We start from the raw sequence: 21634 nt of genomic DNA, 5'->3' as shown, positions 1-21634 counted from the left end.
ACGTCCGTCTGATGAGCAAAATAAGTCGTGACTCCGGGATAAACAGGTTTCTAGTACCTCTCCGGTACCACTCTATTGTCTAATCAATCACCGAGATGAATAAAACCTGAACCTAAGCTTCGTTTTTCCCCATTAGAACCGCACATATTCCGTGGGTGTCCGTTGATAGTCCGAAAACCGATAAACACGCAATTAGTGCATAATGAGTACCAGTGATTAGCAGTTCACATCAACGATGCATTTAATCTTGCATGGTGCATTTATCGTTGCCCTCTTAAGGGCGGCAATTGCCCAAACCCCACGTAAGTCTTTTCAATTGAATTTCAGAGATCTGTAAAAATTTAGAACGTTCTAGAACTCACCCTCGACGAGTGCTTCGATAAGTACGAGCGCGGAATTTACCCTCACCCTGAAGATTGCAATAAGTTCCTGTCATGCGCTACCATCGAGCCATTGGACTGCCCCGCGGGGCTGCATTTCAATCCCACGGAGTTCGTGTGTGATTGGCCGGCCAATGCCGGGTGTATGAAAGTGACCACGCCCGCTTCGGACCAGCTTTCTGAGCCTACGACAACCGGGAAGTCTGAGACACCAGGAGACGTTTCTGATCCTCAGAGTAAAACCACGTCCTCTACACCCCCTGAGAGGGATTCTAGTACACCGGGTGAGTCAGAAAAACCTTCTGAGGCTGTCACTACTACACCGTCAAAAGAAACAACGTCAAGTGATTCAAAAAAACCCACAGAAATTACTCCGAAGTCTGTTTCAACTGACTCCATAGAAAGTGTTACTACGTTAAGTACTTCTAGAGAATCTCAGAAGCCTACTGAATCTGATAAACCTTCTGAATCTTCAACAATAATTCCATCAACTCAGTCATCTCAAACTACGCTTAACTCTCAAACTACCCCTATGCGATCTACAATTGAGACCGAGGGAAGCACCTCTAAACTGACCACTCCTAGTGATACTCAGAAGCCTACTGGCTCTGAAAAGCCGTCTGAATTATCCACTACAACTCCTTCGAGCCATACTACCACCACTGAACCAGAAAAACCCTCAGAAACCACCCCTAAACAAACTCCAACTGAGTCTGAACAAAGCACTATTAAATCAACCACTCCTAGTGATGGTCAGAAGTCTACTGAGTCTGAAAAACCTTTCGAATCTGTCACTACTGTCCCTTCAACTGCGCTACCTCAAACCACGCCTAGTAGCTCAGAAAAACCTTCTGAAGTTACCTCTAAACCTACTACAATTGAGTCCGAGAAAGGCACCTCCAAAATGACCACTCCTAGTGATACTCAGAAGCCTACTGGCCCTGATAAATCGTCTCAATCCATCACTACAACTCCTTCAATTCAAACTACCACCAGTGAGTCAGAAAAACCCTTAGAAACCACTTCTAAACAAGCTCCAACTGAATCTGACCAAAGCACCACCAAACTGACCTCTCCTAGTGATGCTCAGAAGCCTACTGAGTCTGAAAAACCTTCTGAATTGGTCACCACTACTCCTTCAAGTCAGTCACAAGAAACCACGCCTAATGACTCTGATAAACCTTCAACTAATCAGTCAACAGATAAATCGCCCCAAACGACCCCTAAAGACTCAGAAAAACCTAAAGAACCTTTAGAAACTACTCCTAAAGTGTCTTCGACAGATTCTGAGGGAAGCACTTCCAAACCAACCACTCCTAGTGATACTCATAAATCTTTTGAGTCTGATAAATCTTCTGAGTCTGATAAATCTTCAACTACCCCTTCAACGAATGAGTCACCTCAAACAACACCTAGAGACTCAGAAAAATCCGAAGAACCTTTAGGAACAACTTCCCAATCTTCCCCTAGCGATTCTGATGATAAACCATCAAGCCCAGGTAAAACTCCTCTTTTAGACAAAACTGAAACACCTTTCACAGACTCAAAAAAACCAGCTACACCTCCAAACAAACCCCCTCAGCCTGATCAAACCACTGAGAACTCTCTGAGCTCCCCTTCAGACTCGGATCAACTTCCTCCAGAACCCACTCACCCCAGTGAGTCCAAACAACCCTCTCAATCAACTTTGGCAACTAAAGCTCCTCCTTGTGATCCAAATACTCAACCTTCATGCGAGACTATGCAACCTCCTTTAGAGAGGGTTCCTCCTACGCAGGGGCCTGGAGAGGCTGTAGATCTGCAGAGCAGGTTTAAGGAGGACGATAATCGGGAGCCCCTAACTGAGCCCCCTCCAGCCCCAGAGGGCTACAGCCTCAGAAATTGTCTTGCGCAACACAAGTTTGGGATTTACGCGCATGATTCTGATCCCAGCAAATTTTACATGTGCACCAAAATCAGGCCCTTGGAGCTGACTTGCAGGGAAGGGTTGGAGTTTGATCAGGGAAGTTATGGATGTAACAGGCCGAAAGCTACTACTCCTATGCCTCCTCCTGGTGAGCTCTGAAGTTAATTTATTATTTTTTATTCATTTTTTTTTTTTTTTTGGTAGATTTGGGGATTAGGGAGTGCATCTCCAAATATCACAGAGGAGTATTTGCACACCCCACTGACTGCGCGAAGTTCTACGCATGTTCCAAGGCAGGTCCAGTTGAGAAAATGTGCCCTCTAGGGCTAAACTTCAACCCCAATAAAATGGTTTGTGATTGGCCGTCCAGGCATTGCGTCAGTCCCGCAGCCAAGACCAGGGATCAGAGTAAGTCCCTCTCTATTCCTCTCACTCATCTTCTAATGGTCTGTGAGTAGTTCTCAGGTCGATGAAAAGAGACAACATCTTCCCGGATCTGATAGATCGTTGCCCGGACAAACTGGCAGAAGTAGCGTTTCCCAGTGGAGGACAAGTGGATCTAGGGAAACCCCTGACTCCCTCGCAAGCACTGCAGCCACCCAGCATCTACTGGGAGGCTGATAAGAGGTCCTTCTACACCCTTTGCATGGTCGATCCGGACGGTTCAAGCAAAGAGGGACCCTCCCAATGGAATCACTGGATGGTGGGGAATATTCCTGGAAATAAAATTTCCCAGGGGCAACCACTGGCGGAGTACCTCCCTCCTTGTCCCCAACAAAACTCCCCTCCTCATAGGTATACTTACATGATCTATAAGCAGCCCAGTAAATTGCAGTTCCAGGAGCCGCAGATTCCAGCTAATTCTTTCCAGAACAGGGATAGGTTTAATTTGAGGAACTTTACCCAGAAGTACCAATTGGGACAACCTATTGCTGGGAACTATTTCAAGTGCAGTTGGGATAAGTCAGTACCGCAGACTTTGCAGAGGATCATGTTTCAACCTCCGAAGTTCAGCATGGCTATTATTGGGCCTGGATCCAGGTCCGGGTATAGTAACTCCTATTCGTACTCTTATAGCTTCAAGTCTGGGTGACTTCCCAAAGGTTTTAGACCCGAGAAAGTGTTTTAGAAAATAAAATTAAGGTTCAAGTAATACTTAATGAGCATTATTTATTCTTTCATACATCGCACATAAGCCGGTCAAGCTGAGATCGATAGCTCTAAGTTTCCTTTATAAAATCTCAAAATTTTATTAAGATCCCTCAATTCTGAGGGGCACAGCAGAAGGTGGTATCGCAGAGCAACTGCAACTTGAAATGTCACCATAAGGAGAAAAACCATTTTCAAGCAATTGTAACAGCAAAACTTCTCATGCTAGAGAAGTCAGTCAAGTTCAGTTCAGAAGCATAGAGTTTCTTCTATAAATCCTCAAATATTCATGAGGATCCATCAATAAGGAGGGCCGTAGCAGAGCGGATGTTATAGGGCCATTAATTTTGGAATGTGCTCTTAAATCTATAAGCGATATTTAAAAATTTCTAATGGCCAAACCTCACATACCAGACAAACCAACTGTGTTCCATTCAAAAGCCTAGATTTTCCTCTATAAACTCTAAAATATTCATAAAGATCCCTTGATATTGAAGGTCGCGACAGGGCTGTTTATCAGAAGATAACTCTAACTGGAAATGCAAACTTGAGGCGATGTCCACTTAAAAAAAAACTAGCTTTAAAGTTACTAAGTACATAAATCGGTTACAACTGGCTTTAAAGTCTAAAGTCTTCTATATAAACGGTCAAAGTTTCATATCCATAGATGAACTGGGGATGCTTAGGGAGGGCCGGGTTCGAAAGTTTAACTCCAAGTTGAAAACTTCAGCCGTGGCCACAATTGCTTTTAGAAAATTCTGGTCTTGAAACATCACTACTTACAACAAGCAGTGTCATTTCACTCAAAAACTTGAGATTTTCTGGATAAATCCTGAAATTTTCACAATGATTGATTACCTGTAAGGGCCTCAGAAAGGCAGAACGTCAGAGGCCAATTCAAGGGTCAAAACACAAGTCCAGAAAACAACAACATTAAAAAGATTCTAAGAGTCAAATCTCATAACTCACTAAATCGTGTTATACCTCACTGAAAAGACTAGTGACTCTATAAAGCATACAATTTTCATTAAAATTCCTTAAGAAACAAGTTCGTGGCAGCCCAAAGCCCCAGTAAATGATGTCAAGCATAGAAACACCCAAATTCCTGCTGTCGCAATTCAAATAATTGATCGTTATCGACGCTAGAGTTATGCTATTTATTAATCTAAGATAAGATTTACTTTAAATCTCTCCATTCATATAAATCCAATTCGCCATTAACCAGAATTTAAAAACTAGCGACAAAACCAACATGAAAGTTCCAGTTCTCGACATTTTAGCGATTCTGTTCCTCACAGACTCAGCCATGGCTTACTGTAAGTTCCAAGAATCACTCAGCTACACTTACTAATCATCTCTCAATCGTAGCCGCAGGAATCGATTGCTCATTACCGAAGAATCAAAAGATTTTCCATCCTCATCCCAGCAGCTGCAACTTGTACATTCAGTGCTTTAGTGGAATCGTGCTGGAACGCTTCTGTCCTGTAGGGACGGAGTTTAGTCCTTCAATGAGATGGTGCATACATGAGAGGGAATCTGACTGCGTCATTGAGGCCAGTGGGGAGGAGGAAGGAGAAGGAGCAGAAGAGAATGAAGGGGACGGGGAAGGGGTGACTCAGGGTGGTACTGAGGGAGATAGTGATGCAGTTACTGAAGGAAATGATGAGGGAATTAGTGAGGAAGAAAGTGAAAGAGAAACAACTACAGAAGTGACTGAAAATGTCACTGAAAGCGTCACTGAAGAAGTAAATGAAGAAAATGGTGTAGAAAATGAAGAAGATGATGCAGAAAACAATTTTTCCGGTGAAGATGGAAGGAGTGACGAAAATAATATTACTCGTCCTGACTTAGGAGAGAATGAAAATGACGCTGATGAAGATTATTACGATGATTATTTTGATGACGATTTAGATTATAGTCATGAGATTGAGGGAGATAATAATAATGCTGATCAAGATAATAAAAATGATGATGCTGACCATGATAATGATGGCGATGCCAATGATGACGACAACGATGATGATTATGGTGATAATGGTTCTGCTGAAGATGAAACTTACGATAGTGCTGATGTAAATGATGATCATGATTATGGCGAAAGAGAAGATGAGCCTGATAAGCACGTTCCGACACCTGAGGAAATTTGCCAAGCGTACTCCAGCAGGTAATCAAGTCTAATTTTCTCGTAGCTCCTTTAAAAACAATGAAATTCTAGATTCTTCTACTCTTATCACCCCTTCGATTGCGCTGCTTACATCGTCTGTAATTTTGGGAAAGTAATAGAGTTACGATGCTCTGTAGGGAAGTACTTCGACCCCTCTTTAGCACTCTGCGTTAAGAATTCTGGGGAATGCATATCTACGTTTTAACGAGCAGCATTACTAGCAAATTCATATTGTATTGTGATTGTTTAAATACACCATTGTTAGAATTGTTTGACTACTTTGGGCGAGCAAAAACACCTAAATGTCGGTTAGACTGAACGTTGCTGGTAGCGAATTGCAAATTAGAAATAAACCGCGAAAAAGAGGCGAATAGGGTGAGCTCTAGGGATTTTCTTCATTTTGATATTTCACTTGTTACGTTTTAGAAAGCCTGAAGTTTTCTCTATAATTAGGGCAACTCTAAGCTTAAAACGTAAATCAGGGTAGCAGCCGGCTTTAAAAAATTGCATCGTTCGAATTCTGCAACTTCTTAAACTCAATTATGTCTTATTCGAAAGTCTGAAGTTTGGTCTATTAATCCGGAAATGTTCATTACTATTCACCGACTTAGAAGGGCGTGGCACGGATGAGTTTTCAAGTGCAAATAACAAGTGAAAACTTAAGTCCAGCGAACAATTTCAATTAAAAAAATCTAGCTTCAAGCCTCAATCGCGCACAATAACCATTCATACCTCATTCAAAAGCTTGAAGTTTCTTCTTTTAACCCTAAAAGTTTCATTATGGTTTCTCAGGTCAGAGAGTCGTGACAGTGATGAGTTTCTGAGCGCCACTCAGAATTCGAAATAAACCTTAACTCGAGAATTTTATTTAACAAATTCTAGCTTCCAGCTCTTATCACGTACTGCATTCGCTCAGGGCTCATTAGAAACTTAAAGGTTTCTCTTTATGCCCTAAAATTTCCATTACGATTGACCGGTTCAGAGGTTTATGCCAAAGATGAGTTCCCGAGTGCTCTTTAGAGTTCGGCGATTTTTTTCTATAGAACACCCTGTATATTTTTGCGTATTTGGGATTTACTGGTCATAGGGAAAAATTCCTTAATACACCTTTCTTATTTATGTTATACTGAAATTTTGCACCTAGATAGAGAATCGCAAAGGGCACTCCTCCAGCGGGCGCTAGAGCTGTCCCCGAAATCGACATCAATCGATTCGATATTATCGATCTAGTTTCATTCATCACATCATATCTGTCATTAATCAGCCAATGTTCAAACAATGAGACATCCATAATTCCTTCTAAATTTTCCAGGCTCATTATATCGATTTATCAACAATTAAACAACAAATCGTAGAACTATTTATTACTTGTCTCACGCGCAAAGTTAATTCCTCTAAGAATTAGTAGCACAATAAAGTCTGATCTCAGTACCACTGATATAAGCACCACCGGTAGTAAAGTACCCCAGTAACGCTCCAATATTCCTACAACAATGAAGTATTCTATTTTCGCCCTATTTCTGACCTTCTTCACGACTATAACTACCGCGCGCAACATTAGTAAGTAGTGGCGCTCAAAGTTTCAATATTTCCTTTATTAGTTTTCCTCAGAATGGTATCAGCGAAACAGTGATGAAGTGGACTGCAGCCTTGTTGAGAATCAGGTGATTTTGCATCCTCACCCTAGCAGCTGCACCCTGTATCTGAAATGCGACAATGGGAATGTGGTGGAGCGACCCTGTCCCTCTGGTACCGAATTCAGCCCCTCTAAAAGGATTTGCGTGCATGCTGATCAATCCGACTGCACTGCTGAAGATGATGATGATAGCGATGAGGTAATATAGTTCCAAGGAAGATTATCTGTTATCTGGTTCCAGTCATAATCCCTTTTAGTCGGGTGCCAATAAATTTTCTGACAACGAAAGCAATTATGTCGGATTTGTGTGATTCCAGGAAGTAGTATCTTCGAGTGAAGCTCCTGATGGAGGATCGACACAAGGAACCTCAGAAGTGCCTTTAGAAACTTCTACTTCAAGGCCTACTACCACCGAAGAACCTACCACCGAAGAAACTACTACCAAAGAACCTATCACTGAAGAAACTACTACCAAAGAACCTACCACCGAAGAACCTACCACCGGAGAAACTACCACTGAAGAAACCACCACCGAAGAAACTACTACCAAAGAACCTACCACCGAAGAACCTACCAGCGAAGAACCTACCACCGAAGAACCTACCACTGAAGAAACTACCACCGAAGAACCTACCACTGAAGAAACTATCACCGAAGAACCTATCACCGAAGAAACTACTACCAAAGAACCTACCACCGAAGAACCTACCAGTGAAGAACCTACCAGCGAAGAACCTACCACAGAAGAACCTACCACTGAAGAAACTACCACTGAAAAAACTACCACTGAAGAAACTATCACCGAAGAAACTACTACCAAAGAACCTACCACCGAAGAACCTACCAGCGAAGAACCTACCACAGAAGAACCTACCACTGAAGAAACTACCACTGAAAAAACTACCACTGAAGAAACTATCACCGAAGAACCTATCACCGAAGAAACTACTACCAAAGAACCTACCACCGAAGAACCTACCAGTGAAGAACCTACCAGCGAAGAACCTACCACCGAAGAACCTACCACTGAAGAAACTACCACTGAAAAAACTATCACCGAAGAACCTATCACCGAAGAAACTACTACCAAAGAACCTACCACCGAAGAACCTACCACAGAAGAAACTACCACCGAAGAAACTACCACCGAAGAATCTATCACCGAAGAATCTATCACCGAAGCAACTACCACCGAAAAATCTACCACCATAAAATCTGAATCAGAGTCTCCTACAAAAGGCCCCGAAGATGATTCCTCTTCCACGACTTCTGCAGGGTCTTCTGTTTCATTGTCTGAAGGTTCGTCTTCTCCGTTACCCCCTGAAAAAAATACCAGTGTGGCTAAGGTGAATCTTTCTGCTATTGAAGGTACCTTCTCTGCTAGGGGGTTAATAGCTGTAGAAGAAAATGTATTACTTTTCTTTGTTTTTCAGGAGGGTACTTCTCCCAGATGACCTGTGTTGATGATTTTTCCATGACCAGGTTTGTATCCAGGTATTAGTTTAGAGACAACACGAGTGGAAGTGTAGAAAACCCACTCATATTTGGTGTGCAATTTCTGCTCTCTTGAAAATACTGAATATGCAAAACTACCGGATATAAGGGGTTCTCGCTTATTCTCAGTATTCTAAGAGTGAGTGTGTGTAAGTTTTTCATGATTATTTTTAAGGGGATTTTTGACATGATACTGTTAAACTCTTAAAAACTTGATTTTTACATAGGATACCCTATAAGTTATTGAATATGACGAGCTTACAAATCACAAGAAATCATTCCTGTATAGACATAATTTGAATTTTTAAGGTAAAATTTTACTTCTCTCGGTTAGTTCAAATGCAATGCCAGACCTTAGCGACTGCACTCAGTACTACGCATGCGTGTCAGGAGTAGTAACCCTACAAAGATGCGCAACCGGCCAACGCTTCGAAACCGCCAACGGCATATGCGTAGAAGGCACCTGCGCGTAACCAAATATATAAAGGGCAACATTATAAATTATTTTGTAGAAGAATCAGTTTCTTTTTTTGACTATAAAGAGTAAGAGAGATAAGAAGCGTTTTTGTAGTTAAGTACCCAGAGAACAACTAAATGACGTCACCAAATAAAATTCCGGTCAAATGCAAATATTACTCGGTTTTATTTACTTTCTAAACACGCATAGGTTTATACATCGCAGAAATGGAGAGAGATACAGAGGGCGTTGGTTGAATTGGAACGTTATTGCTGACCGTTGGAGACTTGAGAACAAAGTCCAGCCTCGTTTGTCCTCAAGTCTCAAAAATGACGTTAATTTGAGCACTCAATAATCCAATTTGTTGTTACTTTTTATACCCCCTTCACCTCCCTCTCGGCCCTCAAGACCCGAAACAGCATTTCTTCTAAAATTTCCGGATCGTTGTTGCTCACAAGCATTGGCTGGAGCTTCTGGAGGAAAATGCTCTTGGGGTTCTCTGGAATTGACCGTTTCCCATAGCTGTAATTAGAGCGGTCAAGCAATTGTGAGGGTACGGTGGATTACAACTTACGGTATGGATCCGGTAACGGTTTTGAGGCATTTGACGAACTTGGTGACGTCCTCTGAGCTCGTAAAGCGATACGGTCTGACGCAGTTCTCTTTCACTGTATCACACAAACAGACGGCTAATAGGGCGGCTAGGATTATTAGTTTTAGATTTGACATCCCTGGGAGATATCTGAAAATAATAACTTAAAATCGCTCACTCTGGAAGTAGTGATAGTAGAGGCGCTACACAAATGAAAACCCCTATTTTAGATGACAACTTTCAATGTCATGTGTGTTAATTAATCGAAATCGAGAGTAGTTGACAACATCGTGTATGCGATTATCGAGGGTCGGTTGTCGCCAAACCATTTCCACGCTTTCTCTGACTTCTAACGACGCGATTTATCAAATTTTGCACCTCATAATATCGCTCTCGTGTTTGTTTGTCGCATCTCGCATTTAATAATTAATCGTAGGTTGAAATGGTATAAATAGATTTGGTCGTCGTACGTTGCCCTGCAGGCTGTCAATGCGATTTACGGAATAAACCTCATCACACAAGTCCATTTCGCGTTCCTTTTAGAGGGGCATTATGTTTGATTTTAGATTTATACACAATTGGGGTTTCATATATTTTCGATTTTAATGTTTTGGATACACAATTAATGACATTATTTTGCTTTCACGTTAAATGTGGGGTTTAATGGGGTCTTTGTCGAGAAACAACCTTTATGTTAAGGAGTTTTAAAATATTTTGTTTTGTGCTGGCATACTGAGTGACGTAGGCAAAGATTTGATGAAATGCTGTCAAAGATGGTGTCATGAAATACTTCTTCTTCTTCGAAAATGACGATACCCACTCGCCGTTTGCACAATTCTTTGACGTTGACGTCTTATGCTTTTGACAAAAGCTTAAAAATCGCCTACTTTTTCCTCCTCACCTCGTATATGTTGCTCTCTACTGGTAATTTGACGATTCAATCACCAGATTATTGTTTTTGATAGCTCAAATTCATTTTCATGAGAAAATTGTTTCTCTTTTCTTTATAGCCCTGAAGCTCCTCCTTTTTCATATACAGTGTCATTCATTAACAGTTAAACGCAGGAAATACTACACGTCAAATGGTGACGATTGGAGAAAATATGCCTTATCCGATAGTTGATAGTTTGGGATATATACAGGGTGTTGAAAGTTAAAATTTTAATTAATTTTTATGCCATTATTTTGGAGATATCTAGGTTAGACACTTGAAAATTTGTAAAAATATTTTTTTAGGTGATAAATAAGATACGTTTTGCAATTTCCCCGTTGCTAATAGAAGACACCACTTACGGTCAATTTTACAGAATTCACAGATAATAACTTTTAATCCTGTACGTCTAACATGACATTTCTTTCAAAATTTAAAAGAGCAATTTTTCATTAATTAGGTATTCTTACTTCATTTCGATATCTCCATCCGTTTTTGAGAAAAATCTATTTAACGAATACTATGTTTAAATTTGATACAAGAAATTAAAAGAAAAATAAACCGAGTGCATTTTGACTTCCAATGGCAGGATCTACCTTATTCGGCACCTAAAAAAACATAACTTTACAAATTTTTAAGAGTCTAACCCAGATATTTTTAGAATAATGGTAAAAAAATAAATTAAAATTTTAACTTTTAACACCCTGTATATATTCGAAACTATGAACCTACACATATGGCATATTTCCTCCAATCATTACCATTTGACGTGTAGTATCTCTAGTTTTCGGTTATCCTGTTAATAATGAATCACTCTGTAGAACACCCAGTATATTATTGTTTCCTAATTCTACTAATTCTTAAGGATGATTTCTCTACATATATTCCTAAATATGTTTCTTTCAATTTTTGATGCCGAATATTGACAACGCTTTTTAAATGGAGTTTCAGCCTTTTTTTTTGGTTTAGGTTACCAAAACTCGACTTTCTCCATGGGATTCCCTGTACATTGTAGAATATTTTGAATCTACCAATTATAGGAAATATTTTTCTAATACATTTTCTCAGCTTATCTGAATCGGTTTTTGAACAATTTAAGATCAAATGAGGCAACGTTTTCAACATGTTGGATTATTTATTCTTACCTTGTTTAAGGCGGTAAAATTCTACTTTTTTAAATAAAACATCCTGTATATTATGCTATTTCCGAATCTAATATTTATTGTGGTTCGTTTATTCACACGTATTCCTGTACCTGTCTCTTTTAATTTTCTAATATTATAATTTGCACATTTATAAAGGCACGTTTTCAAGACTTTTTAATAGAAGTTTTTGACGTGTTTCTCTTTAACACCACGAATCTCGAATTTTTTCCATTCTCCACCCTGTACATTACTGAATATATTGAATCTACTACTCATCACGAACATTCCCTAGTAGACTTTCCTATAACTATCTCTTGGAATTTTCCACTAAACTGAGTCCTCAGAAGTTCGCATTTTCAAACACTATTATCCTTGGGTTTGGGATGTTAAAATTAGGTTTTTTTGACGTATAATATTTTATATATCATTGCAATTTCTGAAAGTCCTAGTTATTAGAGTCAACTCCATATTTTTTCATAAGTCACACTGTATATTATTTCAATTTCCAAGCTAATTCAATTTCCTCACTTCCCAACACATTCCTGCACCCTATTCTATCAGTTTTCGAGATAATCAATTTTTAATTATCACTAATTATTAATTTATTTGTTTATCAATCTAGTTTTATCGGACGTATATAATAAGATACAGGATTTTTCCAGAACAGAAACTGACGTTATCGCTACAGGATGTTATCGTAATACCTGTATTTAGCTAAATTTAATTATGCGCATAAAAGATATTATGTCTCTAATCAATAAATAAATAAATAATGCGTGAGGCCAATTCCGGAAATATCAAACAATTACTTTGAGCTCAAAAACAGAGACTAAAATATAGAAAAAAACAATCATAAAACAGAATATAAATACACATGTAAATAAAGGAATGCAAGTCCTATTTAGACGTGTTATGATGTGTAAATGCAAGAGAAACCGCAAATTGGCTTGCTTTCAAATTATGCTATTCTTTTATCTCAATTTCAACAATTTTCCCTTAAAAACAATCCCCATATCCCTCTTTTTGATCCAAAATTTCCCCTTCTAAGTTACCTATGGAAATTAGGAAATATTACATGGTTCTTCCTCCATAAATTCAGCAAACAATCTCCGAGATTACTACCATATAACCCATTTTTTTTCCTTATTATTAACCACAATAAAAATCGCCTCCTTTTGAACACTAATTTTCCGCAATTCAATATCAACTTTCTTACCTGTTTTTCCCGCTTCCAATTGCACCTCACTGAGCACCAAAATTAAACTCAAATCGAACTAATAACAATAATAATGAAAAAGGGCACTTTTTGGTAGTCAAAGGGACGTAGGTCTGGATGGTGAAGGTGCCAACAGGTGAGATTTGAATAGAAACCGACACCATGCAAAGCCGCGTTTTATAAGCGTCGCGGCGGCGTCTATCGCAAACACCGACGCTGGTTTTAAAACGTAAAAGCACGCATTTTGGGGGGGTTATTTATAATAGTATCGGAAGCATTTGTGAAGTCAAGTTAATATACTTAAATGTGAGAAAAAAATCCGTTTTTTTAAGCGATTGATTTTGCTGCACTTTTAAAAGGGAAATTTGAAAATGTACACCCCTGATTATTCATTTAATTGACGATGATTTTTATTTATTTTGCTCTGTTTTTAATTTGTTATCGTTTATTTGCTCTGCGAAAAATTAACAAATTAATGTGACAACTTTTGTACATTTTTTTGGACTACTTTCTCGTGCTTATCAAACGTGAATTGTTGGGTGTGAAACCGGTAGTGCAGCTTATTTTTGAAATATTATTAAATTCTAATCGGAATTAGCTAAAGAAAATTTGTCCAATATTGGTGTAGACGGAAATTGGTTGAAAATTTAAGTTTTCAAAGTGCCAGTAAAGTCATCGGCGAAGACTTTTTTTTTAAGTTAAAAAAAATGCATAAAATTTCTGATTCATAGCATTAGGTAAAATCCCTATTAAAATCCAATTGGTCGCTACGTCACTGCATTCAACAGAAAAAAAACTGTAGATCAAAGGATAGTGATGTGGATTTTTTTTTAAGCTGGTAACGTGTGAAAAACTTGATATTCCGAAAATATTGAATATCTATCAGAATCAGAGTTGTAGACGTTTTTCAGAGTTGGAAGAAATTGTAATAAGTTCGAAATTCAAAACATGAAATAAACGTTTTTTTTTTAATCCACTAGTGCGTCACTGGATTTAACTAAAAATAGCGAAAATTGAAAATTTTTCTAAATTACATTTCGTACTTTAAGTAGACTCCAAAAACAGTACTGTAGGTGCTTTGTAAAGTTGAAAAGCCAGAGGCGTAGGTACTTTTATGGCAGGTTGGATAAAAGTATTTAAAATGAAGAAAATAAAAAATCTGATTTTTTTTACTTCACAAGTTTGTGACTGGATTGTATCAAAAAAATATTAGAAAATAAATGCTATAATCAGTGGCGCCGGTACTTTTTGGGAAAAAATTGGGCTGATGTCTTTAATACAATAGAATATATTCTTTTTGCATGTCTCTTCTTCTGTGCCCCCGTTTTTGACACACTATTTACCCCTCGATGACTCACCACCTTGCCAGCTCAGTACAGTGCCAGAAATCACCATCAACAGAGATTATAGGTTAAATTTAACCATTAGCAATCCTCGTTAAACCCATACAAATTGACTGCAAGCAGATGTGCGCCCACTGAAAATAAACCGTAAATGATCCGCCACTATTTATTTAAAAAAGGTGTTTTCGATAATACAATAAAAATGCTTAAAATATTAGTCAAAAGGTGAAATCAGATGACCTGGCCGCAGCTTCTTCGAAGATTCGCTTAGAGATTTCTATTACGTAGCTACGTCGCAGGTTCGGGTGAGTTTTTGAGGAGGCAGTTGCACAACCGATGTTCTTTTATTCGCCTCTTGTCAAAGTCCACTATGGTGTCCAGTGGGAAGAGCACTGACAGCTTTAGAGAACCTCTGTAGAGATTGATGGTAGAGCTGGGCAAAGATTTGGGTTGAGCAGTTTTGGCACGTGCAGGAGAAGAGCTCCTCTTTCTCGATAAAGAGGTAGGTTTGGGGGGTGGCACTGACTTACTTCTCCTCCCCACAGGGCTCCTTTGAGGCTCCCAAGGCACCTTACCCTCGTCTACTGGACAAACCTTTAAAGGAGTGCAGGCCAGACACTTCAACTTCCTAATTCTCCTCCCATGTCTCCTCCCTTCCTCCTGAAACTCTCCTCATGCAAATTTACCTCAGATAATCACACACCTACCTCCCCTTCTCCCGAAGGAGGAGGTTTCGGCAGGACCTCCTCCTGTGGAACCGCCCCTTCCTCTAATCCAACTCCCGAGTCCGTAGGTCGAAACATGGCAACTCTGCTCAGAAAATTGGGCTGCGGTGGGAGGTAATTGTCCACCCAATGGGTGCCCATAATATGCTTCAACCTCTGCAGTAAAATGAGGTTCTCGCTTTCTATCCTCTGAGCCCTCTCACTCTCCTTTTGCAGCTTCTTCAATTTGACAGCGACGTGAGGGCGCAGTGCCGGAGCTTTGGTATCTATTGCGGGGGTCGCTGTCTGGATCTAATTAACTCTGTTAGAGGGGTGCAAAAGGGGGTGGGTTTAATTTACCTTTTTCCTGTGGTTCTGGTACCTGCGCAGTTCCCAAGGACGTAGCAGCAGGTTCTCTCTAGTTGAAATCATGTTGGTTATGTGATGTGTGTAAACAATGGCGGTTGCCAAGCGAGGGTTGGGATATCGATTGAGCCAGTTGGGGGCGGAAATGGGGGGAAGCACGAGGGGACATAATAATAGTTATTAGTGAGCAGTCAGGGAAGCTGAAAACTGTGTTGAGGGGGCAACCGTAAGGCCGAAATGTTGAATTTTGTTTTAGGAATATTTTATCACCTTTCTATAAACTTTTTAACATAAATTTCATAAATCCTCTAAAATTTATAATCCAGAAATAAGTTCCACAAAATATATGTCTACGTCCCTCATTTTGACAAGTTTCAAAGCTAAAAGAATCCAAAATCGTAAATTGTAATTCGCTTCTATTGAAACCAGCAACGCACCAGTGGGATTCCCAAAGTGCTTTCTGTTCATTTTATGAATTTCAAAATGTTCACAATTTTTCAACTTAATTTTCAATAAGTGTTAAATACGCCTCTAAGTTGACATGTTTCATACGACTTTTAAAACTCAAAGAAAAACTTTGATTGCAGCTCAATCTAATGGGAAATCAGTGCAACTTCCAAAGGGATTTCTACGCCTCTGATTTTGACATATATTAAACTTAGAAACTGTTAGTCCTCTTAGAAAATCTCAATTTTCAGCTTTTTTGGTTCAATCCAATGACATTTCAATGGATTTTCTAAAGGAACTATTCCTTATTTTCTAAAACTAAAAATTTTTTGTACTTGGTGTTTTGTCAATCCCAAAACGAGTCTATGTCATGTCTTATAGCACTGAGTGTGTTTTATGAAAATCCAAAATTTCAACTTATTCAGTGTAAACCAGTGACGTACTGATGATATTTCCTACAGTGATTTTAGTCATTTAATAAAAATAATAATATAAATAATTCATTAAATTTTTTTAAGCTGCCAAAAAATATCTAGGCCACTGATATTTTTCATTTTTCAGTTTAACCCGCTGATGTACCATTAGGATTTTTAAGGAAATTTTTCATTTTCTCAACCTGAACTCTCTTCACCCTCATTTTAGCCTCAATTACGAGAGGGAAAGAGGAGTTCTTTAACCTGCCTGAGGAGTCGAGGAGGCCGAGGCATATAATGCACTTTTTCTGCATCACTCTCACCGATTTTTCTTCGTTAATTCAGCGGTAAACCGAGAGGAAAATTACCCAAAAGAATTAGCATCCGACTGACGTCGTTTAGAGATTTATTTCCAGGCCTGTTTAAATACAAAGAGCCGGATAATTAAAACAGATGATTCAGTTTATGAAAATGCGAAAAAATTGTTAAGACTTCGCATATCACGCCTCCTCACCAAGCTTTAAATTATCATCCTATATAAACTCCAATTCGCAAGAAATCTTCGCAGCTTCAAATCCGAAAAAGTCGCCTTTTTTTGTAGAATTCAGGGCACAAATACGTTAGCCTTGTAGCCCTTAATCCATGGAAGATTAGAAGGATTATTTTAAGTTGATAGCTGTTTTTATGACGCGGCGTACAACTCAAATATTTATTTTCCCAAAAGAGCTAATTTAATCACTTTACCGTTAATTGACAATCATCGTGTTATTTAGATATAATAAGCCATTTTCTACTCTATTTTATAGCGTTGTGTCGTAAATTAATGAAGATTAGAACGCCCACAATTCGGGAAAACCATTATACTATTAATTATTGTATGTAAATATAATTTTCTCTACATTTTTTACATGATATGATTTGTCTACAGAATTATTCGATATTAGTTGGCGCCTTTCCTAAATAGCTCACTGTATGAGGTATTGATTTAACATGTGCTGCCATCTAATGTTTAATGGTTAATCTTCGATAAGCACTAATTTTATCGATTTATTTTATAAATGAATCGAAGGTTTATTAAAGAAAATTTTGTAAATTTCAGTCACTCTTATAGAGCAGAAGATGTCTCCTTTAAAGCAATAATTTAATTAATTATAATAATAACATCTCTTGTAGGCATTATCTACATTGTCTTCCTAGTCCTAAAAAGGGCTTTATAAGGTTTTAATACTAATGAGAAGTGCTGAAATATTAAGATTGTTGGAAATTTGAATTAAACAATTTTTATGCATTTTTGTTATCATTACTTTTTGAGATTTATTTATTAGTTTTCTATTTCCCCCAGTACACAGACTTTCCTTCACCGTCACCCTAAAAATAACAACTGATTATTGATAAACTGTGAGAAAACAGCAAAAATCTAAGTAATTCTCTTCTTTATCTACTTTCTCGTCATTAATCCATACTTGCATCAATAATCTTGGCAACATTGCTATTCTCTCACATTTTGTCACTCCCGTCACTTCTCAAACAGTTTCCGACATTTCTGGCAGTTCCTTGTTATCTGCCGGATATTTTTGCTATAAACCCAATTTCTTTCCGGAAAAACTCAAAAGTTTCGTTCTTTCCGTTAATTATGGACCCTGTCGTACCTTCGCACATCTCTACAGTGTTCGCTCCGTTTTAAAGAGATCCGAAACCTGTCCGCGTGCCCCTAAAAACCACGCATTGTCCCGCTGCAAGGGGGTTCGGTCCGGATTGATTTTTCCTGCCTGCAAGCCAAATTCCTGTTACATAAACAAATCCCAGTGTTTAGGCCTCGCACCTGCTGCTGCGGTACTTTGGGTAAGTCATTTCACTTTTAAATTGCAGGTTTAAGAAATATTTTCGAGATTTGTTTGAGTGGTTATGAGGTGATCTTCGAAAGGTCTTACAGTGGCCTCAAGAAGTATTATTGTACATGTATTTATGTTCTTGGTTTGGCCAGGACTTTATAGCTTTGTTTTTGTTATTTTATGAATTAAGGCAGGGTTTTACAGCGAGTTAGAGTTGATGGTTTGGTTCCTGTTAAAGTTTTAGATAAAACTGTATTAGTTTGTGTCATATGTATTTAGTGTATTATTAAATAACGTTAGATTTGAGCTGAGGTTCTGAACCTTAAAGTTTGGTTACAAGCCTATTTGATAATGTTATTGGTTACTGGCAACTTACACAAAGAATACAAGGAATGAGGGGCAAATCACTGATGTAATTGGGAATACACGCGCGAAACATTAAAGGTAGTTCTAAGGAATGTATTATGTAAGATATTTTTAAGCATTTCCAAAATATTTTGGTATATAAAATTTCATTAGCAGTTTACTGCTCAACGGCAAACTTACGTAGAATAAAATATTTCTCTCTTCTGTCTCCTGTTAGTTCCTTGCTTTGTGTTTTCAAATGGATAACTAAAGAGATAATTTAAAGCAGAAATCTTAGGGTATATGATTAAGTAAAGAAATTTGAGATAAATTGTACACATTGGGCAAAAATGATTTTACAAACAAAATAAAAGCAAAAAATAGAAAAAATTTAGTTTGTCCATCTTTCATCCACCTGTAAATACTTTCTTCAAATTTTGGAAAAACCTGTTGATAAGATAATTTGAAACAGAATCTTGGAGCTACTAGATGACATAGAGAAACTTGGGAAGACAATTTTATAAGAAAGAGAAAGCAAAAATATAAAAAATTAGGTTTCTGTCTTTTCCATCCCTGCAAGTACCTTCTTTTAAATTTTTGAATAAACTCATGAAGACATCATTTAATAAATAAAGAAAATAAAGAAACCTTGGAAAAATATAGATGCGCAGTGAGTAAATAATTTTATAAATGAATAGAAAATTGGTGCCTCATGGTTTCTATTTGTTTATGGTTTGTGCCAGCAAAAAATAACTATCTACAGAAATTTTGAATACAGTCTTGAGTAGATGCTTTTGTCACCTGGAATTGAGCTATAATTATCTCCTGTCTCAAACAGCAATAAAAACTCCTCCGAAAAAATCCACTTGAGCGTTGAAAAGGGGAATCTCCTCTCCGAAGTGATGTAAACAGGCGTGCAATATTAAATGCTGTGCAAGATGAGACAAGAAATCAATTCACCTCGACCCAGTTTCAGTGGCCCCGAAAACTGCTTGGCAACGGCGGTAATGCAGCAGCGCCCCGGTGTCTCTCTGCACATGTAGCGTTTCAGTTCCGATCTCATCCCCCAGGTCCGGGTCCATTATCTAGGTCATTCGGTTAGAGACCCGTAGAGAGAGGTGGTTGACCCTTGGCCCTATTACAAAGGAAAAGAGAGAGTCAAAAATCGAGAATTGGGAGAAAATTTTTCTTTAATATAGTAAAACAATACTCTGCACTTTGCTTTGGATCGTGTAAACGGATCTGGGTCAGCAGCGGCATTCCAGAAACTCTCCCCCATTTTCAGGTTCCTGGAAAAGAAACAATAATCGGGCCCAAACAGATGCCTGCAGGGGCGTCATAATTCAGCAATGTTTCCTACTCTCGTGAATGTTTTAATTGGAAATTCCAGCTGTTTCCAGGCCTCTAGAAGTAGAGTCATTTCCCCGAAAGAGCTACCTTTCCGAGAGGAGTTCAAATATGCATTGCGATCATGTCATATCCCAGTTCTTCCAGGAATATTTTCATTGTTCTCGCGGGGTTTGATGGTTCTATATCACTTCGTTAACACGCGAAAAATCCCTTTAATATAAATCGGGCGCGGTTATCGTGATGGCACGTGAAGATAAATCGCCCTTCGTCACGGATCTAGACAGCCCTGAAATAGCCCTATTTGTGTGGCAATTTACAAAGGGACGGAATACCCCTTTTTACCGCTTCATCGCGATGAAAAAACAAGGCCGATTATTTTCGCCCGATACACCCGGTTTAATCATCTCAAACACGAATTTATAGTTCAAAGTCAGTAGGAATCGCGTTTTTCGCCTCATTAGGGCCCCACGTTGACGTCAGCGGCGACCTTCGCGTGTCGCCCTTCGAAGTGTAGCTAACTGAGATTGGGGCCTGTTTGGTTTTATAATGTACAGAGTGGTTTATGACCGTTTAGCACTTGAACTAAGAGCCGAATTATTAATATGCCATTAACTTAAATATCAAACTAGTTTCCATAGAAACTAAGAATCTGACCAATACCCAGGCTCTATTTCAACGTTTCTATGGCGATTGGCTCGCAGTTGATGACAGCATATTAATAAATTCTCCTTAAATGGAACGCTAAGAATTAGTTTTATTTAAATTAAAAATTTGCATCTGACTGGCATCACAATCGCTTGTCATTTTAAATGAATTGTTAATGACGTAATGAGATGTTGTGAATGTCTTTTCCTCCCTATTTGTATTGAGATTTTGAGTATTTACAACTTGTTAAGAAAATTTTTTTAGGAGAATTTCGGAATCTTTCAACGTCCTTTTTTTCACTTTAATTGACAGTTTAATAAAACGCCAAAAACTGGTATTAGTCAAATTAATTACTCGCGTTTAACTGATATTACGGCATCCTGTCATTGTAAATGAATTTTGCGTGGCTAGCCGCCATCTCTAGTCTCGTCGCGATAACTTCAATAATGGCATCTCTGCGGGAGTTCCGCAAGAAATGCACTTTTTCCGCGGTAAAAGTGCCGGAAACGGGACAAATTTGTGTTTAAAGCGTTCCTTGGATTCTTTACTGCATTTGAGCACTAACATCTGGAAGTTAAAGGTCAGTTTTAACAATTTTTTGTTAGGTTTATGTTATGCCGAAGGGTTCCAGTGGTCATAGGAAAGCGCCTTGATGTGGCGCTGCTGGGAGGCATTTGATATAAACGGGACCTTTGAATTATTTGTAATTTGCTTAAAAATCACGTATTGCTGAACCCGTCTTTTCATCATTCCTTTCTTTGTTTAAATAATGGGAATTCAGCTCTGGAACCTCCAAGGAATATTTATTCATGTACAGTACGTATTGTGAGGTTAAAACGATTATAAATATTCTGTGCATTCCATTAAGTTTGTGTGTCCCAGGATGGTTGTCATTTTTTAACTAATTTTTCGCTTAAATTACTCAAATAAACCTACATTAATTCAAGTTAACCAGTATGTTGAAAAAAGTGATAAAAACCAGATAGAGAAAGAAGGGTAAGCCACTCCGTTAATTGGCGTTCATCACATTGAGCCCTGATCTAGGTAAATACGGCAACGTAGGAAAAGGGTTCCTATGTTAATGTCTTTATGATACTTGACGGTTTATGGTGGCAAAAA

The 21634-nt window shown here is 38.5% G+C and overlaps 5 protein-coding genes and 1 long non-coding RNA gene across 8 annotated transcripts in view; 4 read left to right on the top strand and 2 right to left on the bottom strand.

Annotated features, from left to right (window-relative positions):
• Positions 1 to 69: 69 nt before the first annotated feature.
• Positions 70 to 3424, top strand: LOC136410899 (cell surface glycoprotein 1-like). Its single transcript, XM_066393265.1, has 4 exons — positions 70 to 302; positions 356 to 2434; positions 2491 to 2694; positions 2745 to 3424. The coding sequence occupies exons 1-4, from the start codon at positions 236 to 238 to the stop codon at positions 3377 to 3379; spliced, it is 2985 nt and encodes a 994-aa protein (XP_066249362.1). The 5' UTR covers positions 70 to 235; the 3' UTR covers positions 3380 to 3424.
• A 1248-nt stretch (positions 3425 to 4672) lies between these two features.
• Positions 4673 to 5845, top strand: LOC136410900 (uncharacterized). Its single transcript, XM_066393266.1, has 3 exons — positions 4673 to 4751; positions 4804 to 5599; positions 5651 to 5845. Exons 1-3 carry the CDS (start codon positions 4688 to 4690, stop codon positions 5802 to 5804), a joined length of 1014 nt encoding a protein of 337 aa, XP_066249363.1. The 5' UTR covers positions 4673 to 4687; the 3' UTR covers positions 5805 to 5845.
• Positions 5846 to 7033: 1188 nt separating this feature from the next.
• Positions 7034 to 9299, top strand: LOC136410814 (300 kDa antigen AG231-like). Of its 2 annotated transcripts, none has more exons than XM_066393158.1 (5): positions 7034 to 7159; positions 7211 to 7434; positions 7553 to 8534; positions 8669 to 8717; positions 9064 to 9299. In XM_066393158.1, the coding sequence occupies exons 1-5, from the start codon at positions 7093 to 7095 to the stop codon at positions 9200 to 9202; spliced, it is 1461 nt and encodes a 486-aa protein (XP_066249255.1). In that variant the 5' UTR covers positions 7034 to 7092; the 3' UTR covers positions 9203 to 9299. The 2 variants fall into 2 exon arrangements, with proteins under 2 accessions (XP_066249255.1, XP_066249254.1); XM_066393157.1 differs by having other exon boundaries at positions 7553 to 8603.
• A 51-nt stretch (positions 9300 to 9350) lies between these two features.
• LOC136410815 (uncharacterized) lies at positions 9351 to 13317 on the bottom strand. Its single transcript, XR_010752290.1, has 3 exons — positions 13071 to 13317; positions 9761 to 9928; positions 9351 to 9708 (listed from the first exon to the last, which is right to left on the bottom strand). It is a non-coding gene; the product is annotated as an uncharacterized lncRNA (long non-coding RNA).
• A 1384-nt stretch (positions 13318 to 14701) lies between these two features.
• LOC136411018 (uncharacterized) lies at positions 14702 to 15549 on the bottom strand. Its single transcript, XM_066393423.1, has 3 exons — positions 15478 to 15549; positions 15157 to 15429; positions 14702 to 15073 (listed from the first exon to the last, which is right to left on the bottom strand). Exons 1-3 carry the CDS (start codon positions 15547 to 15549, stop codon positions 14702 to 14704), a joined length of 717 nt encoding a protein of 238 aa, XP_066249520.1.
• Positions 15550 to 18049: 2500 nt separating this feature from the next.
• Positions 18050 to 21634, top strand: part of enc (encore) — an 18087-nt gene continuing 14502 nt past the window's right edge. For both annotated transcript variants that reach the window (XM_066393344.1, XM_066393345.1), the window contains exon 1: positions 18050 to 18185. The gene's annotated coding sequence lies outside the window, so the exon portion shown is untranslated. The remainder of the gene's footprint in view (positions 18186 to 21634) is intronic.

This window comes from Euwallacea similis, chromosome 9, assembly GCF_039881205.1.
Source record: "Euwallacea similis isolate ESF13 chromosome 9, ESF131.1, whole genome shotgun sequence".
Lineage (NCBI taxonomy): Eukaryota > Metazoa > Arthropoda > Insecta > Coleoptera > Curculionidae > Euwallacea > Euwallacea similis.
This window is presented reverse-complemented; position numbering and strand designations above follow the sequence as displayed.

Bases quoted from the DNA above. Each gene is read 5' to 3' on its own strand.
- LOC136410900 (XM_066393266.1), top strand. From the start codon at position 4,688: ATGAAAGTTCCAGTTCTCGACATTTTAGCGATTCTGTTCCTCACAGAC. The intron at 4,752-4,803 runs GTAAGTTCCAAG...TCTCAATCGTAG, and splicing joins AGACTCAGCCATGGCTTACT to CCGCAGGAATCGATTGCTCA. The intron at 5,600-5,650 runs GTAATCAAGTCT...ATGAAATTCTAG, and splicing joins TGCCAAGCGTACTCCAGCAG to ATTCTTCTACTCTTATCACC.
- LOC136411018 (XM_066393423.1), bottom strand. From the start codon at position 15,549: ATGATTTCAACTAGAGAGAACCTGCTGCTACGTCCTTGGGAACTGCGC. The intron at 15,430-15,477 runs GTAAATTAAACC...AGAGTTAATTAG, and splicing joins ACCAGAACCACAGGAAAAAG to ATCCAGACAGCGACCCCCGC. The intron at 15,074-15,156 runs GTCCTGCCGAAA...GGAGAGTTTCAG, and splicing joins GGGCGGTTCCACAGGAGGAG to GAGGAAGGGAGGAGACATGG.
- LOC136410899 (XM_066393265.1), top strand. From the start codon at position 236: ATGCATTTAATCTTGCATGGTGCATTTATCGTTGCCCTCTTAAGGGCG. The intron at 303-355 runs GTAAGTCTTTTC...AGAACGTTCTAG, and splicing joins GGCAATTGCCCAAACCCCAC to AACTCACCCTCGACGAGTGC. The intron at 2,435-2,490 runs GTGAGCTCTGAA...TTTTTTTGGTAG, and splicing joins TACTCCTATGCCTCCTCCTG to ATTTGGGGATTAGGGAGTGC.
- LOC136410814 (XM_066393157.1), top strand. From the start codon at position 7,093: ATGAAGTATTCTATTTTCGCCCTATTTCTGACCTTCTTCACGACTATA. The intron at 7,435-7,552 runs GTAATATAGTTC...GTGTGATTCCAG, and splicing joins ATGATGATGATAGCGATGAG to GAAGTAGTATCTTCGAGTGA. The intron at 8,718-9,063 runs GTTTGTATCCAG...TCTCTCGGTTAG, and splicing joins GATGATTTTTCCATGACCAG to TTCAAATGCAATGCCAGACC.